This window comes from Emys orbicularis, chromosome 2 (assembly GCF_028017835.1).
Source record: "Emys orbicularis isolate rEmyOrb1 chromosome 2, rEmyOrb1.hap1, whole genome shotgun sequence".
Classification (NCBI taxonomy): domain Eukaryota; kingdom Metazoa; phylum Chordata; order Testudines; family Emydidae; genus Emys; species Emys orbicularis.
In genome coordinates this window covers 211,050,141-211,069,801 of record NC_088684.1, presented here as the reverse complement: position 1 = coordinate 211,069,801, position 19,661 = coordinate 211,050,141, and the positions used below count along the sequence as shown (strand labels likewise).

Sequence of the window (19,661 nt, the reverse complement as noted above, 5' to 3'; positions counted from 1 at the left end):
CAGGAAGTGTATTATCAATTTTAGTTTGTCTTTTTTACTCTAGAAATCGTATATAATTTAAACATTCTGTTACTTAATAATAATAATAAATATTAAAAATACTGTATTTGGGGAAGTTGTGTGTTTGCCTGTATTTCAGTATAACTTCCTTTCAAGGTCGAGAAGGAACATAAAACCTTTGTGTATTTGATCTGCTCTAATTTTAAAATGTTTGTTTGCTTTTCTTGTGCACTTAAGTATACATTTGTTTAGTAAGTAAAATGATCAGTTTTGTAATTATATTTATTTTTGCTTCTATAGTTTATTAAAGTTTTAATTGCTCCCTTAAAATTATTCCACTTTGTAAGTATTTAGCAAAGTGGTGGTGTGGCCAACAATATGTAATGCTTCTGCCTTTTGGTATAAACGAATGCAGGGGTTCTCAAACTTCATTGCACCACGACCCTCTTCTGACAACAAAAATTTCTACCTGACCCCAGGAGGGGGGACCAAAGCCTGAGCCCGCCCATGCCCCGTCACCCTGGGTGGGGGGCCAAAGCTGAAGCTCAAAGGCTGCAGCCACAGACAGCTTTGTCCCCAGGCAGTGGGACTTGGGCTTCGGCCACAGGTAGTGGGACTCGGGCTTCGGCTTCAGCCCTGGACCCCAGCAAGTCTAACAGCAGCCCTGGCCCATTAAAACAGGGTCACGACCCACTTTCGGGTCCTGACCCACAGTTTGAGAACTGCTGAACTAATGTATTCCCCCCTCCTCCTCTCGCCAAAAAAAAATCTGGGTGGAAGAGAGGGGTGTAATACCATAATTCTCTTTAAGGGGCATTTTTTAAAACAATAATGCTATTTTCAGTCTGCATGTTGAATCACGCCATTCAGTTGAGAGACATAAATAAATAGTGTTCTGGAGCAAATGCCTGTAAGTTTAGAAATGCAGAGTGATGTATAAAGTATATGTATCTTTGAGGACTTAAACCTATGCTTAATGGTAAGAATCAGATTTGGTGAACACAGGTGTGAGACCAATAGGTAAGCCGACCTAACTCCCGGAGAAGATGCGGCTAGGTCAATGGAAGGATTCTTCCATCAACCTAGCTACTGCCGCTTGGAAAGGCGGATTAGCTACAGTGAAAAAATCCCTCCTGTTGCTGTAGGAATCATCTACTATGTGGCACTACAGGAGCACAGCTGCAGTGCTGTAGCGCCTGTAGTGTAGACAAAGTCTTAAATATGTAATAACTCAGTGGGATGACTAATGTGCATCAGTGTTTGCAGGATTGGGGCCTAAGTGTACAAGTATCTTTTTAAAAAAACCTTGTTTCAGCAATATATTACCATAGAGCTTTGCTGAAGCAAATAGTAGTTCTTTTCACCAGATTGCCTGAAGGCTCAGTCCAACACCACTGAAGTCAACGGGAGTTTGGCCATTTACTTCAATTGGAGTTGGTACAGATCTTCAGTGAGCAAGTACTTTTTTCCTTACGTACTTTAGAAATCTCCTTCTGGAAGAGGATGGCAGGGGTAGGGACTCAGCATTGAAATTTCATATTTGTTTAGAATATTAGGTGTGTCAAAACAACATTTATTAAAACTTTATTTTTATCTGGTTTAAGGGTCGTGTGGTGGAAAATATTTCCAAAAGGTGTGGTGGATTCCTGAGACAACTTAGTTTGAGAGGATGTCTTGGTGTTGGAGACTCCGCTTTGAAGTAAGTAATCTATCCACAACTTGATTTAGTCATATTTGTACAAATCTTAATGACTTAATGTAGTCACTCAATGTGAATTCCAGTTTGGACAGAGAATAGTTAATGTTTTCTTGAAATGAATTAAGTAATGAGAACAGTGAGAGATCATTTTTTGTTTTCCGAGCTATTACTGATTTTGAATATTTTAAATGCTTGACAGTGGAACATATTTTTGCAGACTAGTTGTTTGCACCTAAAAAAAAAAAAAGTTTTCTGGTGTAAGTATTCAACAAATTTGTGGTGAACAGTTTATTTCTTCTCTTTTCATGACTATTCTTAAAATATAAACCATGTTTTCTCAATAGAAGCCTTGTTGCTTTTAAATAGCTAAGCCATATATAGAACCAACCAAATTTTCTTTTCAGCATAAAAAAAAAGTTGGCAAGAAACAATGCATTCTTTTTCAAAATGAAAAACCCATACTATTAACAGAATTTCTTTATAAAGAGTACGGGGAAAAAGCAAGAAACAACCAAATTTTCTGTTTCAAATAGAACATACTCTGCTTTATAAAACAAAGTTAATGCTGGAATTAGTCAAACATTTCCTGTTTAAAATGAAAAATTATGTTGGAATCAATAAAAATATAAAACTTACAACAACGATCATGTAGGAACAAAACAACATCTTTTAAGGAAAGAAGCCATGTTTTATAAAAGGAAAGTTTGTTTTCCAGAGAGTAAAAAGGAAAGGAAAAAACCAATTAAACCCAACTAACATTAATATTCTCTATGAAGATGTCTGGAAACCTTTTTAACCTTTACAGCTGTTTTAAAAACTGAATAACTTTATAGTTTACTAAAATATTCTCAAGAGGAAACCTTAGTGTTTCCTTATTTTTTTTTTCCAGTGAGAAGCTCTTGTCCTTCTGGAATAACTTACCTTACGTCAATTATCTGCAGTGTAACTTTGACATCTTAGTATGCTTCCATTTAGATGAGCAGTGAGGCCCATAGCAGAGAAATGAGATGGGCCATAATTTCATTTAAGAGCACTTAAATAACTTCACTGAGTCTCTTCAAATCCTGAGGCTGGTTTCGTCTTTTTTCAAATGTTGGGATTTGTTGAGAGAATCAGGTCCCCTACCATCCCCGCCCCTTCCCTGTTATGAATACTAACAGTGTTGACATTTATAACTGTTTTTTTGTGGTTCAGATTTCAGGCAGGTGCTGAAAAGATGTATGAGGTTATACAGATAATTTAAACAGGTACACAGAATATTCATGAGCTCATTCAAGTAAATGATGCAAACAGGAAATAACAGAGAGTTAGATGACATGGTTTACGTACTGGTGGCCTGCGTACACTACTGCTTCCCTAGTGACTGCCATTGGTGGAGCTGCACTGGTGACAGCAACTAGTGGGAAAAGGCTGTAGCCTGTATACACTCCAAGTATAGGTGGGATGATGTAGTCAAGAGAAAATCCAGTAAATAGTAAGTGACCTAAGCTTTCTTTAGGGAAATAGTTAGGAAGATTGCTTTCATTTTCAAATTATTACTGTATATACTCGTTCATAAGCCGAATTTTTTTAGTAAAAAAGGGAAGCACCAGAGAAGGGGGTCGGCTTATGAACGCGTATATATATAGAGAGAGAGGTGGGACACAGCCCCTCCCCCCGACAGAAGGAGCAAGGAGAGGCAGCACAGCCAGAAGGGAAGAGGCGGGGCCAGAGTCTCTCCGCTTCTGGCCACGCTGCTCTCACCCCAGCCTCCGAAGCAGCTGCAGCTCTGGGGCTGGCAGGCTGCAGCCGTGCCGCTCGGCCCCGTCCCCGTCCCCCAGAGCAGGCTGTGGCCGCGCCACCCAGTCCGCCGGAGCACGCTGCGGCCGTGCCACCTGGCCCAGCCCGCTGGAACATGCTGCAGCTGTGACGCCCGGTCAGGCCCACCGGAGCAGGCTGCGGCTGCGCTGCCCAGCCAGCCGGAGCAGCTCCAGCCAGGCCAGAGACATCCTCCCCTGGACTTCCCCAGATAAGGGATGGGGAGAGTATGGGGGTCCCGGGCTAGAGGTGGGTTTATGTTGGGGGTGGTCACAGGGTTTACTCCCCTGACCCCGAGGTTCTCCCCCCAAAAAATTTCCCCACCAGTTGCTGTCCCAGCCCATCAGGGTAAGCAGCTGGTGCACCGGGACACTTTGTTTACTTAGGTTTACCTCTGTGCCTGCGGACGCTCGAGGTAAACAAACCATCTCAGCCTGCCAGCGGCTTATCCTGCTGGCCCCTGAATTATAGGGTCGGCTTATGAACGGGTCATAAACCTTCCATTTTTACTTATCCATCTTGGGGGGGGGGGGGGGGGAAGGGGGTCGGCTTATAAACAAACCGACTTATGATCGAGTATATACGGTAATCTGAAAATACCTTTCTGTTTAACTGTCTTTCTGTGCTGTTCTGTTTTCAGATCTGCTTTCTCACCCCTTTTGTTTTACCATGCTTGTGTTAAAAAATAATTCCCAGTCACCGAAAGAGATGTCAGATGCATAAATATTGCTTGGTTGAGGTACCTGTATCAGAAAATCCACACAGGTGTTTTGCAGGACACAGTTTTCCCAATAGGTTTACTATTCCTACAGCTTATTGCAGAATGGAGAAAATATTGAGAGTAATCAACAGATGTCTCATTTGTCTAATTAAATGTAAGTTTCCCTCCAGTAAATACTTGAACTTTGGAATAGCCATTTTGAAGATTCAAGTGGAAACTATCAACCATATAACTATAAGCTGTTTCTTCTCTCCCCCCACCCTCTTGTTTTCAATCCACACTGGAGAGCCAGCAACTTGTTACCAGCTGAGTGTGTAGTTGCATCTGTTAACCAAGGCAAAACTCCCCAGGCAAAGCTGTGTTTGTGTGTGTACCTCCAACTGTGCTCATAAAATTCATGAAGTTGGAGGAAACCTAGATATAAAAATACTGTTCTGAAATGCTGTGTAGCTGTACATTTTCTTTTCATCTGCAGCCTGATAAAGCCGTGGCTGGGATGATTTAGTTGGGGATTGGTCCTGCTTTGAGCAAGAGGTTGGACTAAATGACCTCCTGAAGTCCCTTCCAACCCTGATATTCTATGATTCTATGATATTTATGTATTTCCTCCAGGTAATTAGGGTAATGTTATATACAGGTTTTTAACATGATAGTGATAACAATCATCTTTACAATTCAGACCCAGCTGATGGCAGTACTTCATTCAGTTGCATATATTATAGCTCATGAATGACCAAAGTATAGGCCTAGGGGACCTGCATGGATAGTTCAGTTGCTTTAGGGCCTCATCCTATAGCCTGCCGGGCATCTTCACTTCCCTTTGACTTAGGAAGGATTGGCCCCTAATGTGGCCCATTTGACGAATCAGTAATACAACAGAAAAAGGAGTGATCCTCTGCCCAGCAGCTTAACATGAGTCAAATATCCAAATGTGGTGATACTTGCTCTCTTCTATTCCTATTAATGTTTTGAGTTAATAGGTGTAAAGCAGAACAGATCTAGGAGACAACAGAAGTAGACGTCTCCCTAAAATCAAGTTTGAGGGAAAATGATGGGAGCTACATTGGTTTTGCAAGTTAACAGAGACAAAACTTACAAAAGAACTCTGGCAAAAGAAAGAAGCAGCCCTTGTGACAATTGTGTCTGAAATTTACTTTGTAGTTACTTTGTGGCCCACATCTCAAGGTTGTTGGCTGTTTCTGTATATTGTATTAGATTAAGAGGTTGAGGGGAGAGTGCGCTCTAGTGGCTGAATTATAACTTGCTCCATATAAAATTTCATTAACTTTTTATTGCTGTTTTAGGACATTTGCACAGAACTGTAGAAACATTGAACATTTGAATCTAAACGGATGTACAAAAATTACTGACAGGTAGGTGAAAGGCTTTTTCCATGTGATAGTGAAATTTGAAAAAAGAAGTGACTGAAGATATTTTTAGTGTGTCTGCTGTTTTGCAGCACGTGTTATAGCCTTAGCAAATTCTGTACCAAGCTGAAACATCTGGATCTGACATCCTGTGTATCTATTACAAACAGCTCTTTGAAAGGTTTAAGGTAAGAATATTTATTCATGTTAAAAGACTGTTTTGAAGAACATTTACTGAAATCACATATTTCTCAATATTTCTTGAAACTTAATACCGTGTATCAGCCTCATATATGCACTATACCTAGCATTTCTAAAGGTGTAATGTATAGTGCTTATGTGTAGTCTTGTCCCATGGTTTTTCTGTAGAGCCCTGGCACAGTTATCCATCATGAATTTGTAACAGCATGCTTCATTTGGGTTTTTCACTGTTATCACTATTCTAAGGTTGGATTTAACTTTATGCATTTTTTTAAATTCTCCCAGTGAGGGTTGCAGAAATCTGGAACATTTGAATCTTTCCTGGTGTGATCAGATTACGAAGGATGGTATTGAAGCACTGGTGAAAGGGTGCAGTGGACTAAAAGCACTATTTCTTAGAGGTTGCACACAGGTACATAACTGCTTGGGTGTCAAGATAATCCTTTAGGAGTACAGTTTATGTTTTGGTATTTTGAAAACCTCCTTGAATTTAGATGATAATGTTTTTGTTACAGAGTCTTTTTGTTTTTTAACACTATAAAGTGTGTACATTTGTAGCGTGCTGCTTTTAATGCCTTCCTTGCTAATTTATTTTTTATTCATTAATACAGTTGGAAGATGAAGCACTGAAACACATTCAAAATCACTGTCGTGAACTTGTAATCCTGAACTTGCAGTCATGCACAGTATGTATTTTAAACTTTGAAAAGAGTACATTCTACTTTTATAGCACCTTTTATCTAAGGATCTCAAAGCATTTTTCGGACATTGATGAATTCAAGTGTTATGCTTTTGAATAGTTGGGACAGCACATTTCTACAAGTCACAGAATATTTCAGTCACAGTGTTGATAAAATAGCTGAGTGGAACATGGCCTGTGCTGCCTGGAGGCCATAAACCAGCTGAATATTTCCACTGCTAAATGCGGATTTGGAACCTTTGGGCTTTCCATTATTTTTATTTGTAGATAGCTTTAGCTTTTAACTAGTAACTGGAATCAGTCAACTGCTATGGACCGTATACAATCAAAGTAACCATGCAGTCTTACTGATGTTATGTTATGCCTGTTCTCCCAGGTCCCAAGTCTGTCATCTGTGATCTATTTTTAATTGTAAGTTCTTTGGGCAGAGACCATGTCTATGAGGTGCTAAGCACATTCTTGTGTGCTGGATATTTAAAAAAAAAAAATTTCTAGTACCATTACATCTACTAGATTATGCCAGGACAGTCCTTGATAGCAGGAGAAAAAAGCATACATTCTCAACATAATATGGAGGGATTTAGTTGTTCATCTACCTATGAATGGAAATTGCTGCTGTTCATCTAATTCAGTGCATCCCACAGTGCACTGAAAATATATTTGTTTTATGGTGTCATTTTATAAGCCTGATTTTTACTCCACTCTAACTCTGTAAGATGGGGGGAAATCTCCTTTTTGCCTGAAATTTCTAATGGTTACTTACAGAGAAGAGAATTAAAAAAAAAAGAGAGAGAGAGAAAAACTTGAGGTTAATTGGCCCATCCATTCTTTGTTTACAGAAGTATGAAAAATTGTAGTTTTTTACTTTTGGAAAAGTTTTCTGCTGTTTATTGCAAGAGCATATCACAAAAACTATTTGGTCTGAAACCTTCAAATCTGTTTTATTCATTATTCCTCAATGAGTACTCCAGCATGGGGCCATTTGTATTAAGGTTTGATGGGAAATTGTGGACTTATTAGATGCCAAAGTCTTGAATATCTTAGAGCACTGCAAACATTACAAGCTACATTAGAGATCTTGCAGTAGTTAAAAACTTTGTGAATGCAGAGCTTGTGCCTTCCATGAGATGAATGTCTAGGGTGAGACAGTGAGGCAATTTCCATTACAATCCTTACTTCTTCCCTTTCTTCATGAAGTTTTGCATGCTTATTTTCTTTAAAGATCCAGGGTGGAGATGGAGCTTTCCCCCTTTTTTATTTGCCATATAAAGAAGGCCTGAATTTTTCCCCCCAAGTTGTTCTTCTGTTTGATTTTAACCTTAGAAGTCTGATTTTGCTGGAGGACCTCTGGGAGGTCTCATGGATGTTTATTGTGAACTCTGACATCTTAACTGAAGGGACAAGGGTATAGAAGCTTTTAACAGTCTTTCTGCATCTAAAATGTTAGTCACGTAAGTAGATGTTACTACAGACAAAACCCAAGAAGTCTTACTAAGAATCTTCCTCTCAATTGCTCAGCTGCTAAACATTCAGTGTCTAAACTTTTTTGTGATATCACCATTCCACTATTTCTTCAGCCTATATGGGATCTGAATTCAAACTCAAAAATAATTCAGTATTCTTTGGCAATCTGGCTTCTAAAATGGGACCCTCATAATTGATTTTTTTGTCCTCTGTAAGATTTAATGCATAGGACTATTTTTTTAAGATTGGGTAGCTAATTTGAATATTTGAACTTCTAGAGTTCTGCAGAACGTATAGATTCTGCAACTGCTGCTTGAAGAGTTGGGATAACCTTTCTAATCCAAGTGGTATGCTTCAAAGAATTTAAAAGCTTTACATTCAAAACCAGAATAAATAAAATCTATAAAACTAAGTTTGATTGGAGGAATATGCATTCGCCACAAGTGTTTAGAAGCTTCATGGCATAGTGTCTAAGCTTCATAAATCAAATATCTTTAGTTCAAGTAGCATAATACATCCACGGAGATTGTAAAACTCGGTAAAACAAATATTCTGATTCAAGGAATTGAGAAGCTTCACCAAACAATGGGCCAGATCCTGGGATGTGGCTAGCCTACATGGAGCACCAGTTTGGGGGCTTTACCTGGTCTTGATGTAGCTCTGTGCAGGCTGGTCTCTCTGCAATTGTTAGACTAGCCCAGTGGTCTCAAACCTTTTTACGCACAAGATCACTTTTTGAATTTAAGTGCAACCCAGGATCTACCCCGCCCCTTCCCCGAAGCCCTGCCCCACTCACTCCATGCTCCCCCTCTTTGTCACTCATTCCCCCCCCACCCTCACTCACTGTCACTGGGCTGGGGTAGGAGGTTGGGATTTGGGACGGGGTGCGGGCTCTGTGCTGGGGCCAAGGGGTTAGGCATGTGGAAGGGGGCTCCGGGCTGAGCCTGGGGCAGGGAGTTGGTGTGCAGGAGGGGGTGAGGGATGCAAGCTCTGGGAGGGAGTTTAGGTGCAGGAGGGGGCTCCGTGCTGGGGCAGAGTGTTGGGGTGCAGGAGGCGGTTCGGGGTGGAATAGGGGGTATAGGGTGCTGGCTCCGGGAGGGGGCTCAGGGCTGGTGGTTGGGGTGCGGGATCCTGCCGGGTGTCACTGACCTCTGGTGGCTCCCGATCGGCGATGCGCTGGGGCTAAGGCAGGCTCCCTGCCTGTCCCGGCCCCACACCGCTCCCGAAAGGGGCCAACACACTCCTGTGGCTCCTGGTGAGGTACATGGCTCTGAGCACTGCCCCTCTCTGCAGGCACCACCCCCGCAGCTCCCATTGCCCATAGTTCCCCGTTTCTGGCCAATGGGAGCTGCGGGGGCGGTGCTTGCAGGCAGGAGCAGTGCACGGAGACCCCTGTCCCCTCTCTCCCCCGGAGTCATGGGGGGGTGCTGGCCGCTTCCAGGAGTGGCGTGGGGCCAGGGCAGGCAGGAAGCCTGCCTTAGTGACAGCTCTACTGCACCGCTGGACTTTTAGCGGCCGGAAATCGCGATTAACTGGAAGAGTCTCCAGGATCGACCAGTCGATCGCGATCGACCAGTTGGTGATCACTGGACTAGTCTGAATTCTGTGCTAACTTACACCAGGTTACAACAGTCACAGGGGGCCCCAAAGTGCTGCTGAAGATCCAGTCTAGTGCATGACATTCCATGCCTGCTCATCTTCTCTGCTGTATTAGTACTTGAGAGTATGAGTTGTATAAGAGCCCCTACATTGACTCTGTGTCACTGGAAGATTACCTTTACAGTGGGGTAATTTTCCATAAGCTGATTGTCAGTTTTGGGGCCATAGTGGACTGGTGGTTTTGCACTGCTTTGAAGAATCTGGCCCAATAGCTTACTGCTATGAAACATGTTCTCAGAGGCTACAGGTGCAGCATATTGCTTAGATGGTTCATAGGTTAGCACTATGGAGCTTACTAAACTCAGAAGGGCGATCCATCCCTAACAAGATTTGCAGGTTCATTTTTGTGGTCCTTAGAAGTTAGCGTGGCATTGACATGGTAATAAAGTGAACTGGCATTGCCCCTGGAGATTATTATTATACCTCATATTCAAGAGGTATTGCATTCAGAATTTATATGATCTGTGGATTGCAAACATCTTTATGAGCACTGTGGATTTAATTGTACTCTTTCATGAAAAGGATCTAGGTGCTGTGAAATCTTGGATAATTTCAGAGAGGTGGGGTTTGGTTTACAAATTAATGTAGAGTTCCATCCTTCTCCAGTGGTCACCAAGTCAAGTTCAATCATCTGCTTACTACTGTCACAATAATATAATTTTCAAAGACCAAAATAAGAAAAATTCTAGATAGTTGGCGCCAAGTAAAATAATAGAAGCCATTCAGTCAAGAATTTAAGATATATACTCTTTCTACAATGCCAGAAGATACAGGACCAATATTAGGTCTAAAATGGTTCAATATGTCTGTCAAATTAAAATGATTCAAGATGGAAACTCTAAAATCTAGTCTCCTGTCTGTGGATCCAGGAGGATTTACATCAGGTGTAGCTATGAGGTGTACCTGTTTTTTAATCTGCTAGTATTCTACAATCATGAAAGCTGCTTCAGTTTTCAGATGGGAAAATATAGTATATTACCAATGCACATCTTTCTAGACTGTGCTAATCTAAGTTCCAAGACTGGGGGTTTTTTTGGCTACCAAAAGTAATGTTTGTGGTAGTGGTTAGTCTCAGAAATAAGGTCATATTAACATATCTAGATAATTGGCTCATAAAAGTAATAAACACAGTCATCTCAAAAGGCAGCAGAAATCACTGTTTTCATCACATGGGAATGACAATCAAAAGAGGAATGAGCTTGTATTAACACAAAGGATAATTTATTTGGGAAACGTTAAGTTACCAAAGTAGGAAAAACACTTCTTTCAGAAAGGAGGATCCAGAAGAACTGACACAATTCATCTTTCTAAATATCATAATCCTTCATTGTGTCCTAGAAGACTATTCATATCATGTGTGCAACTAGTATTGAGGAGCTGTTTTCAATTATGCCTGTTTCAGAAAATGAGCATGCAAATTCAACACCAGGCATATCAGAACATAAGTTAGTTCTTTCTATCAGAGTGGCTAAACCAGAACACTATAATGAAAGATTAACTCAAAGGACAGGGAAATGAGAGGTCTGGGTTATTTTCCTGGGTCTGCTGCAGGCTTCCTGGGTAATTTGGGGGCAAATCTCTGTATTTCAACATACCTTCTGTAAAATGGGGATAAGAAATAGTTGATGACCTGTAATTCTGTTTCTTTGAAGATACCATACAATAGGATTCCCACTCTTGGGTTTTGCATCCCCAGTGCAAGATAGATGGTAATTGCTCTTAGTTTTTGGCAGTCTGTGGCATTGGGCATGAACCCCTCCCTCATCTTTCATTCTAACTGCTAGTGCCTCAACTACCTCTAGACATTTCTTAGCTAAATTTGTGGGAAGGAAAAGCTCCCCTAAAAATACAAACTGCATGTGATTGGAAATTAAAATATTTGCCACATGAAAACCATGCCAAAGATGGGAGAAAACCCAGCTTCACACTGCCTTAGAACAGAATCTCAAATCTACAAAAAGATGTGGGTGAGCAGGAATCCTATGTGGTGGTTGTCTCAAAGAAGCAGAGTTATCACCTGGTGTGTGATTTCCTGCTGACGTTTTGTGGATGAAAATAGACAACTTATCATGGTTGCACATTGTTGATCTGATGTCATACTTCATGGCTCTATTTTTATTCCTAGACAAATTACTTGATAGCAGGATAAACTTCAACCTTTTTTATTTGTTGCAGCAAATTTCAGATGAAGGCATTGTAAAAATTTGTAGAGGATGCCACAGACTTCAGTCACTGTGTGTTTCTGGTTGTAGCAACCTTACAGATGCTTCTCTCACAGCACTTGGTCTAAACTGTCCGAGATTGAAGTGAGTATGTCACAGTTTTTATATTCATCATTGGCCTGATCCTGGGAGATTAAGTTTCTCCTATAAAATTCTGAGCACCTTCAACTTCCATTGATTTCCATTGGAGTTAAGGGTGTTCAGCATCAGGGCAAAAACCCAACCCCTGCATATCATGTGAAAAGAGGAAAAAGAATTTAAGCCACAGTTACTAACTGACTCTATATTACTTCATAGATACATACAAAGGATCCTCAGCTGCTGTCAGTTGTCATATGACAATTTCCACAAGCTGAGGATCTGTCCAATATATACTACATTTTATGGTTCGGTATCTTCTTCTTTTGCCTTACAAATAGTACTGTAAATCATACCTGAAATACTGACCTAGAACTACACGTAGGTGACATTTTAGGTGTGTTTTGCCATTAGTATGCTATGCTGCCCAGCATTGTTAGACTTAAATGCACAATGGTCTAAATTGTCATCTACACCCAATATCTGATGGGCACAGCTGAGGTGGGGTGGCTCAAAATGAAGTTAGTTGCAGCTCCCTGATCCTCTGTCTTGTTCTTTCCCAGCACGGGTGTAGTTAGAACAGCCTTTAGGTCCAATATGCCAGCCAAGAATAGCTACAGTATAGTAGCACTTTGGCTACATCTCTCCCTCCTTCAGATTGTAATGCCCTTATGCTGAGGGTTGCAGTGGGAATGGCATAGGTGTTGGCCGTGCCTGCTCTAAAGCCAGCTGGTGACTCTCCCACAATGGGGCAATGCTCAGCGCTAGAGATGTTTTTGCTTTTGGCCCATTTACACAACCAGAGCAGCACAGAGGGTCTGGAACAAGGAAAAGAATCTGGTTAAGTATATCTGAATTTATCTTCATAATGTTATTACTATAAGTAAATTATCTGCCAATTCAGAAATAATATAAATTTGCTGTTAACTTTTTATATTCTAGTGGTATTAGCTGCACCTTGCACGCTATATGAACCAAAATAATTTTATTTAACTCTTAATACTAAGGAAACTTTCTCTAAAGGGTAAGTATTCACTATAGTTTCCCTTCCTTGGGCTACTTTACTTAAAGTGATATATGGTATCAAGAGTGATTTCAAGCCACAAACCTCTGTGTGTATGTTAGATGCTATAATTATGGGCAGTTCCTACACAGATTTTATTTCACCCACCACTAAAATGCAGCCATCTCAGGAGTGAAATATAGCTATTTGACAGTGTATGGTAACCCTGCACAGTTAATCCTCATTTCTCAATATTTTGAAGATTCTGTTTAATGCAGAAATGGATATCTGCCTCCATCCTAGTCATGAAGAAGATTTCTGTTATGGGGCAACTCTAATTAAAAGTGTAAGACATTTTCCTTTTAAGGTTGATTTTTTAATACAAAAATATTAAGCTTCTTAAAATGAAGTTAAAACCTTAATTATGACAGAAACAGATTCAAGAGTCATAACAGTTCTTAGGGAGGCTGACCAATTAATTATGAACCATTAAGGAAAATATATATTAGTAAACTTTGTATAAAAAAAAATTCTGACAAACTATATTTGGATGCCAGTATTGTATGTAATTACCAAGCACATTCTGCCATGTTCATTTTTAATCTGATTGGTAGAAAAAAAAGAGCTTTTGTTTAATTTAGAAATACTCTCTTCAAGTCAATGTCTGTATCTGATCCAAATTTGGCTGCTTATGCAAATAGCTATGAGAGCTTATGCATGCTCTTGCTTCAGTCACAAGAGTCTTTTCAAACTGGTTTGTCACACTCCTTAGAAGGCTAAACCCCTTGCCACTAGTTAGGACAAATCTTGAGTCTTTCTCTCTAACTGATGTCAGAAAAATATAGATACTTTGAAATTATTCCTGGCTCACTTTCTAAGGCAAAGAAAGAGGCCTAAAATACCGATCAGTCCCACACTCCTCCTTTCTAGTGAAAGACAACTCTCATGAGAAATCTCTCAAGAAAAATGTAAGGAAGCACCCAACGCGGGGCACCAGAAAATGTACTGCTAGCTAAGCAAGCCTGATTTACTACCCTGTAGCTTGTTAGTCTCCCTCAGTGCCACAAGGGGACAGGCTTCAGCCATTTCTCATACAGTAACAAGATACCACCAAGGAAAATGAATCTGACAAAATGATCCCCATAGATCCGTCTCTCATCCAAAGTAAGGGTAATGCAAATTGCCATAGACTGAGCTTCAAGACTATGTACTAAAATATACTGTATTAAAAATTTCAATCAACGGGAGATACAACTCCCCACTTCTTTGTACCTTCTAAATAACACATCTTTTGAAGAACTAGAAAACCTGCAGAAACCTTCTAACTCCCTTCCCAAAATTGGATCAGCTGATCTACTCACTGGCCAATTTAGGGGCAGGCCTTATAAGAATATTTGCTATCCAGGGATCAGTCTTACAACTCCACATGCTGTTCTCAGGCTTTCTGCAGAATTACCATTACAAAAAGTACTATGGTGATTAAACTCAGATCAAGACTGTCAGTGCCTTGCTTCTTCTTCACACTCTTATCACCTATTTCTCTCTATCCTTTAGGAAAGAGTGAGGAATCCAATTAATCAGAAAGGTGCTTTGGCAATGCATGCACCCTCTCTTGAGGAGAAAGGGAAGAAAATAGTTCAAGTATTGCCAACTCTGCAATTCTTCTAGTAGAAAATATCCTGTGTACTTAATAGAGTAAAATCAACATTCAATGATCTACTATACTTCAGCTGAAAAGGGGGGAATAGGTTGTTTCCTGTTCAACTGCATATGACAATGGCAGGTGTAGCCATATAGTGCACTCTCTTACACACTTAGGGCTGGTCCACACTACCCGCCTAATTCGGCGGGTAGAGATCGATCTTCTGGGATCGATTTATCACGTCTCATCTGGACGCGATAGATCGATCCCAGAAGCGCTCCCCCGTCGACTGCGGAACTCCTGCTCGCCGAGAGGAGGAAGCGCTGTCGACGGGGGAGCCTGCCTGCGCCGCGTGGACCCAAAGTAAGTACTTTTAGTTCGATATAGGAAACGTCGACTTCAGCTACGCTATTCTCGTAGCTGAAGTTGCGTTTCCTATATCGATCCCCCGCCCCAGTGTGGACCAGCCCTTAGATCTTTCATTAACAATTGTTAACCACCTATGATGAACTGCTCAAGATCACAGAACATGGGCTTAACAAGCCTATAAAGAGTTGCTCATGGATGTTCAATATAGCCCTATTGAGAGAAGATGGTTCCTGTATTACAGAGAGTATTTACTAACTGACCGTACACTGGGTGGACTTGTGAAGGAGATGAGATTTTGAGGCATTTCTGGGTAGTGCTTTAGGGTTAGCACTTTGAAACACACGACTACTTAAACCTTACCTGTGTAAGGATTATTTAGAATGATCTCAGTCAAGAACTGTATTAATCATAAATGCATTCTAACACACAAGGGACAATAGGCAGCCTTCAGTCTTAGCTCTAGTCTTACAAGGCAGTCATGGCTGCTCCCTATGTAGTGCTATTAGACAAGGTGTCATGAATGAATTAAAATGTAATCTATAATATCTCTTTCCAAGTTGAGTTACAACTCTTTCCTCCCTCTGGTTTGTCATACATAGCATGGAATCTCTCGCTGTGTCTGTCTGTCCTGGTTTTTCTTCTTCGGTTTCCTTAGCAGAGATACCTCCCTTTTACCTTTGTAGTCTCCAAAGAATATGACTATTCTGAGGATGCTTACCTTGGAAGAAAGAGAAAATCACTTAACTGTAATTGTAGTTTCCTAAAAACAGTGTCCTCAGATCTTCAGCAAGACCGCACCATAACTCAGATCCACTATCTATGTCAGGGGTCGGCAACCTTTGAGAAGTGGCGTGCCAAGTCTTCAGTAATTTAAAGTTTCATGTGCCAAAATAAATTTTACATTTACAGGGGCCCCTGACAGAACCCCAGACTGCCGGTCTGGGGTTCTGTCCATCCATCCAGGCCGGCAGCGGGCTGAACGGGGCCGAGACCCCGGCTGGCAAGGGGCCGGCAACCTGATGCCAATCTGGGATTCTGTCCGCCGGCGCATGCCAGCCGGGGTCCTGGCCCTGCTCAGCCTGCTGCCAGCCGGGGTTCTGTTCACCCAGGCTGACAGTGGGCTGAGTGGGGCCGGCAGCCAGGACCCTGGCTGGCAAGGGGCTGGCGGCAGGAACCCCAGACCGGCGGCGGGCTGAGCGGCTCAGCCAGGCCAGCAGCGGGATCAACGGGGCCGGCGGCCGGGACCCCAGACTGCCAGCACAGGCGGAACCCCAAACCAGTAGTGCACTGAGCTGCTCAGCCTGCTGCCAGTCTGGGGTTCCGTCTGCTGGCCCCACTCAGCCCACTGCCAGCCCGGGGTTCCCTCCATTCAGGCCGGCAGCAGGCTGAGCAGTGCCGGCGGCCGGGACCCTGGCTGGCAAGGGGTCGGCAGCCAGAACCCTACACCGGCAGCTGGCTGAGTAGGGCCGGTGGACGGAACCCCAGACCGGCGGCGGGCTGAGCGGCTCAGCCAGCTGACGGTCTGGAGTTCCGGCCGCTGGCTCCTGGCCATCAGCCCTGCTCAGCCCGCTGCCGGCCTAGGATTCTGTTCACCTAGGCAGGCAGGGGGCTGAACGGGGCCGGGAGCCGGGATCCCGGCTGGCAGCAGCGTGACAGTAAAAATCGGCTTACGTGCCACCTTTGGCACGCATGCTGTAGGTTGCCGACCCCTGATCTATGTATCTGTCACACACCAAAGCCAGTTAAGATGGCCAGTCACCTGCATCCCCCTCCAAAACTAGTTATAGTATAAAGAAATAAACGGAGAAAATGCCAGCCAGTGCATAGAAAGAATTTCTCTAGACAGCCACATCAAATCTGATGCAATCATCAAAACAGACCAACACCAGAACCTTACTCACCCTCATGCTTATCAGTGCAATATCTGTGATCAGTATGCCCCAATATTATGGCCCAACCTAATCTGCATCATGGCTCCCTAGCTGAATGACACAGTAGGACAGCTGTTAGGTCACCTCTCCACACCCCCTGTCACTAGATCTAGGGGCAACTAATCTGAAGGTGGAATTGCCATTCTTTTCCTTTCTCACCCCACTGCTGCCCGTGCACCAGTGTTCAGTGCTTTTCAACCAGGTGTGTAGCAAGTAAGTTGTGTGATTGCTCTTTCTTTTTAAAGCATATCCCATCACTATGCATGTTTTTATGTTATGGAGCATTAGAGAAGAGGTTTGCAGAATTGATGAGAGGCAGAGGTCACACACATAATTAGAACTGAAAAAAGATTAGTGGTATGCAAACAAAGAAAGGGATAACACATGGATGGTTCTAAAACATGTTTTCCCTTATGCTTGACATTCTAAATCATTTTCGCACCAGTTATGTGTTTGCTCTATCCAGGCTTTCATTAAGGGTTGCTAACCACCTATGATGAGCTGCTCAAAACTAGAGGAGGTTATTTACTGTAACTGGAGCTTTCTTTGAGATGTGTGGTCCCTACTTGGATTCCAAACATGGGTGTGCATGTGTACCCTGTGTAGGAGCCGGAACAGTTTTTGTAGTAGTGTCCATTGAACGCAAACACATCGTCTGCAAGCTCGCACCCGAGTCTATAAGAGGTCATGCGGGTCGCTGCTGCTCCAATATCCCTCTAACCGGTAAGCAAAGTAGTCCATAGCAGAGGCGATGGAGGGTGGGTATTGGAAGGCAAATAGGCCCATCTCAAGTTGGAGAAGGTAGTCCAGGAGGATAGGAATGGAGATGGAGTCTAGTGGGTGATGTTGTCAGCATGCCCAGGCGGTGAAACACTTCCATTTCGCCTGATAGCAGGTCCTAGTGGGCGGCCTCCTGCTGTGCTTGAGGATGTCATGCACTGACGTGGAACATGCTCTGCTTCCTTGCGAGCTCCATCCAAATACCAGGCCGTGGGATGCAGCGGGCACAGGTTGGGATGTCAGAGTCGGCCCTGCGCCTGTGTGAGGAGATCTGGGTGAGGGCAGAGGTGGATCCGGGGATGAGCAGAGAGGTGGAGGAGGTCCATGAGCCAATATTGGTGAGGCCAGAAGGGAACTATCAGTATGAACTTTCGTGGGTGAATGCCCACTTCGTCAGACGCAGGCATTCACCCACAAAAGCTTATGCTCCAATACATCTGTTAGTCTTAAAGGTGCCACAGGACCCTCCGTTGCTTTTTGCAGATCCAGACTAACACGGCTACCCCTCTGATACTTGACATAGTATGAACGTCGCTCAATCCCATCAAATCTTGCACAGGAGGGGAATGGGCAGAAGGCATAGTGGACTTTGTTGGTCCAGGGCAGGAGAAAGTCAACGCCCTGTGAGTCCATCCCAAGTGCTGCTCTGGAACAAAAGAGGGGGAGTTTTTGGTTCTTGTTGGTTGCGAACAGGTCCCAACGCCAAGGGGCCCCAGCAGTAGAATTCTGAGCATAGTGTGGGATCATGTAGTTCCCACTCATGGTTAGCATAGAAGGACCTGCTGAGCATGACCTGCTGAGCATGTACGTGAGGGAGTTGCTGGCGTCTGGAAGGTACATGGCCTGTATCGTGATATCGTATCTGATACACCAGTTCCAGAGTTGGATGGCCTCCACACACAGAGGGGGCAACCTGGCACTGCCTTGCTTGTTGATATATAAAATTGCCAGCATGTTGTAGGATAGCAGTTAAATGTGACGTGATCATATGAGGGGAAGGCCCTGGGCCATGTGAGCATCCAGGTGGGTGTCCCAACCCCTTATGGGGAGGTATCCATAGTTAGAGTGGTGCAGGAGGTGGGAAGTGTAACAGTCAGTATCTATCAGTACCGTGGACAGGTCAGTCTACCAGGTGAGGGAGGCCAGGACGAAACGGGAGAGGGACAGACTTGCAAGCGGTCTGTCTCCGGTTTGTAGATTGATTTGATCCATAGTTGAAGGCAGCGCATATAGAGGTGGGCATGGGGCATTACAGATGTGTAGGCTGCCATGTGGCCAAGGAAGGAAAGGCATTCGCAGATGCAGGTGTGTGGTTTGTGGCGTAAAGCGATGAGAGAAGTAAAGATGGTAAACCGATCTGCCAGGAGGAAAGCCTGACCCACGAGAGTGTCCAGGCATGCCCCAATAAATGTGATCTGTTGGGTAGGAACAAGGATGGACGTCTCCTCATTGATACAAATGCCCAGATTGGTGAGGATATCGCAAAGAGTCTGGATAGCTCAGAGGAGGTGGTTGCGTGAAGTTGCCAGTAGGAGCCAGTCGTCTAGGTAGGGAAACACGGAGTGGCAGAGGCATAGCATGTGGGCTGCGACAATGGTGAAGACTTTTGTGAATACATGTGGATTGGGGACGATACCAAAGGGGAGGACATGGAACTGATAGTGGGAGTGACCAACCATAAAGCGGAAAAACTTCCAATGAGCCAGGTGAATATCAATGTGGAAATATGCGTCTTTCACATTGAGAGCCATGAATGGCCATGAGCCGTGGGAGACAGAAAGGATAATGAGCATGACCATCCGGAACTTGAATTTTCATACAAACCTGTTGAGTATGGGGTGGCAGCCGCCTCCCTTCTTCAGAATAAGGAAATATGGGGAGTAAAAGCCGCAGCCCTGGAATGGAGGGGGATGGTAATGGTACCTTTCTGGAGAAGGGCATCTGCTTCCTCTCGGAGAAGATCTCCACAGCCAGTGTGGGGCAGGCAATGGGGGGAGGGGGAATGTGAGGAATTCTATAGAGTATCCC

At 43.2% G+C, this 19,661-nt stretch overlaps 1 protein-coding gene across 1 annotated transcript in view; it reads left to right on the top strand.

The window, feature by feature from the left end:
* The window catches only part of FBXL2 (F-box and leucine rich repeat protein 2), a 132,995-nt gene that overhangs the window by 96,837 nt on the left and 16,497 nt on the right, over positions 1–19,661 (top strand). Inside the window, exons 5-10 of the mRNA XM_065398813.1 lie at positions 1,605–1,699; positions 5,522–5,590; positions 5,677–5,772; positions 6,071–6,197; positions 6,397–6,471; positions 11,784–11,914. Of these exons, the coding sequence (XP_065254885.1) occupies positions 1,605–1,699; positions 5,522–5,590; positions 5,677–5,772; positions 6,071–6,197; positions 6,397–6,471; positions 11,784–11,914 (593 nt within the window). The remainder of the gene's footprint in view (positions 1–1,604; positions 1,700–5,521; positions 5,591–5,676; positions 5,773–6,070; positions 6,198–6,396; positions 6,472–11,783; positions 11,915–19,661) is intronic.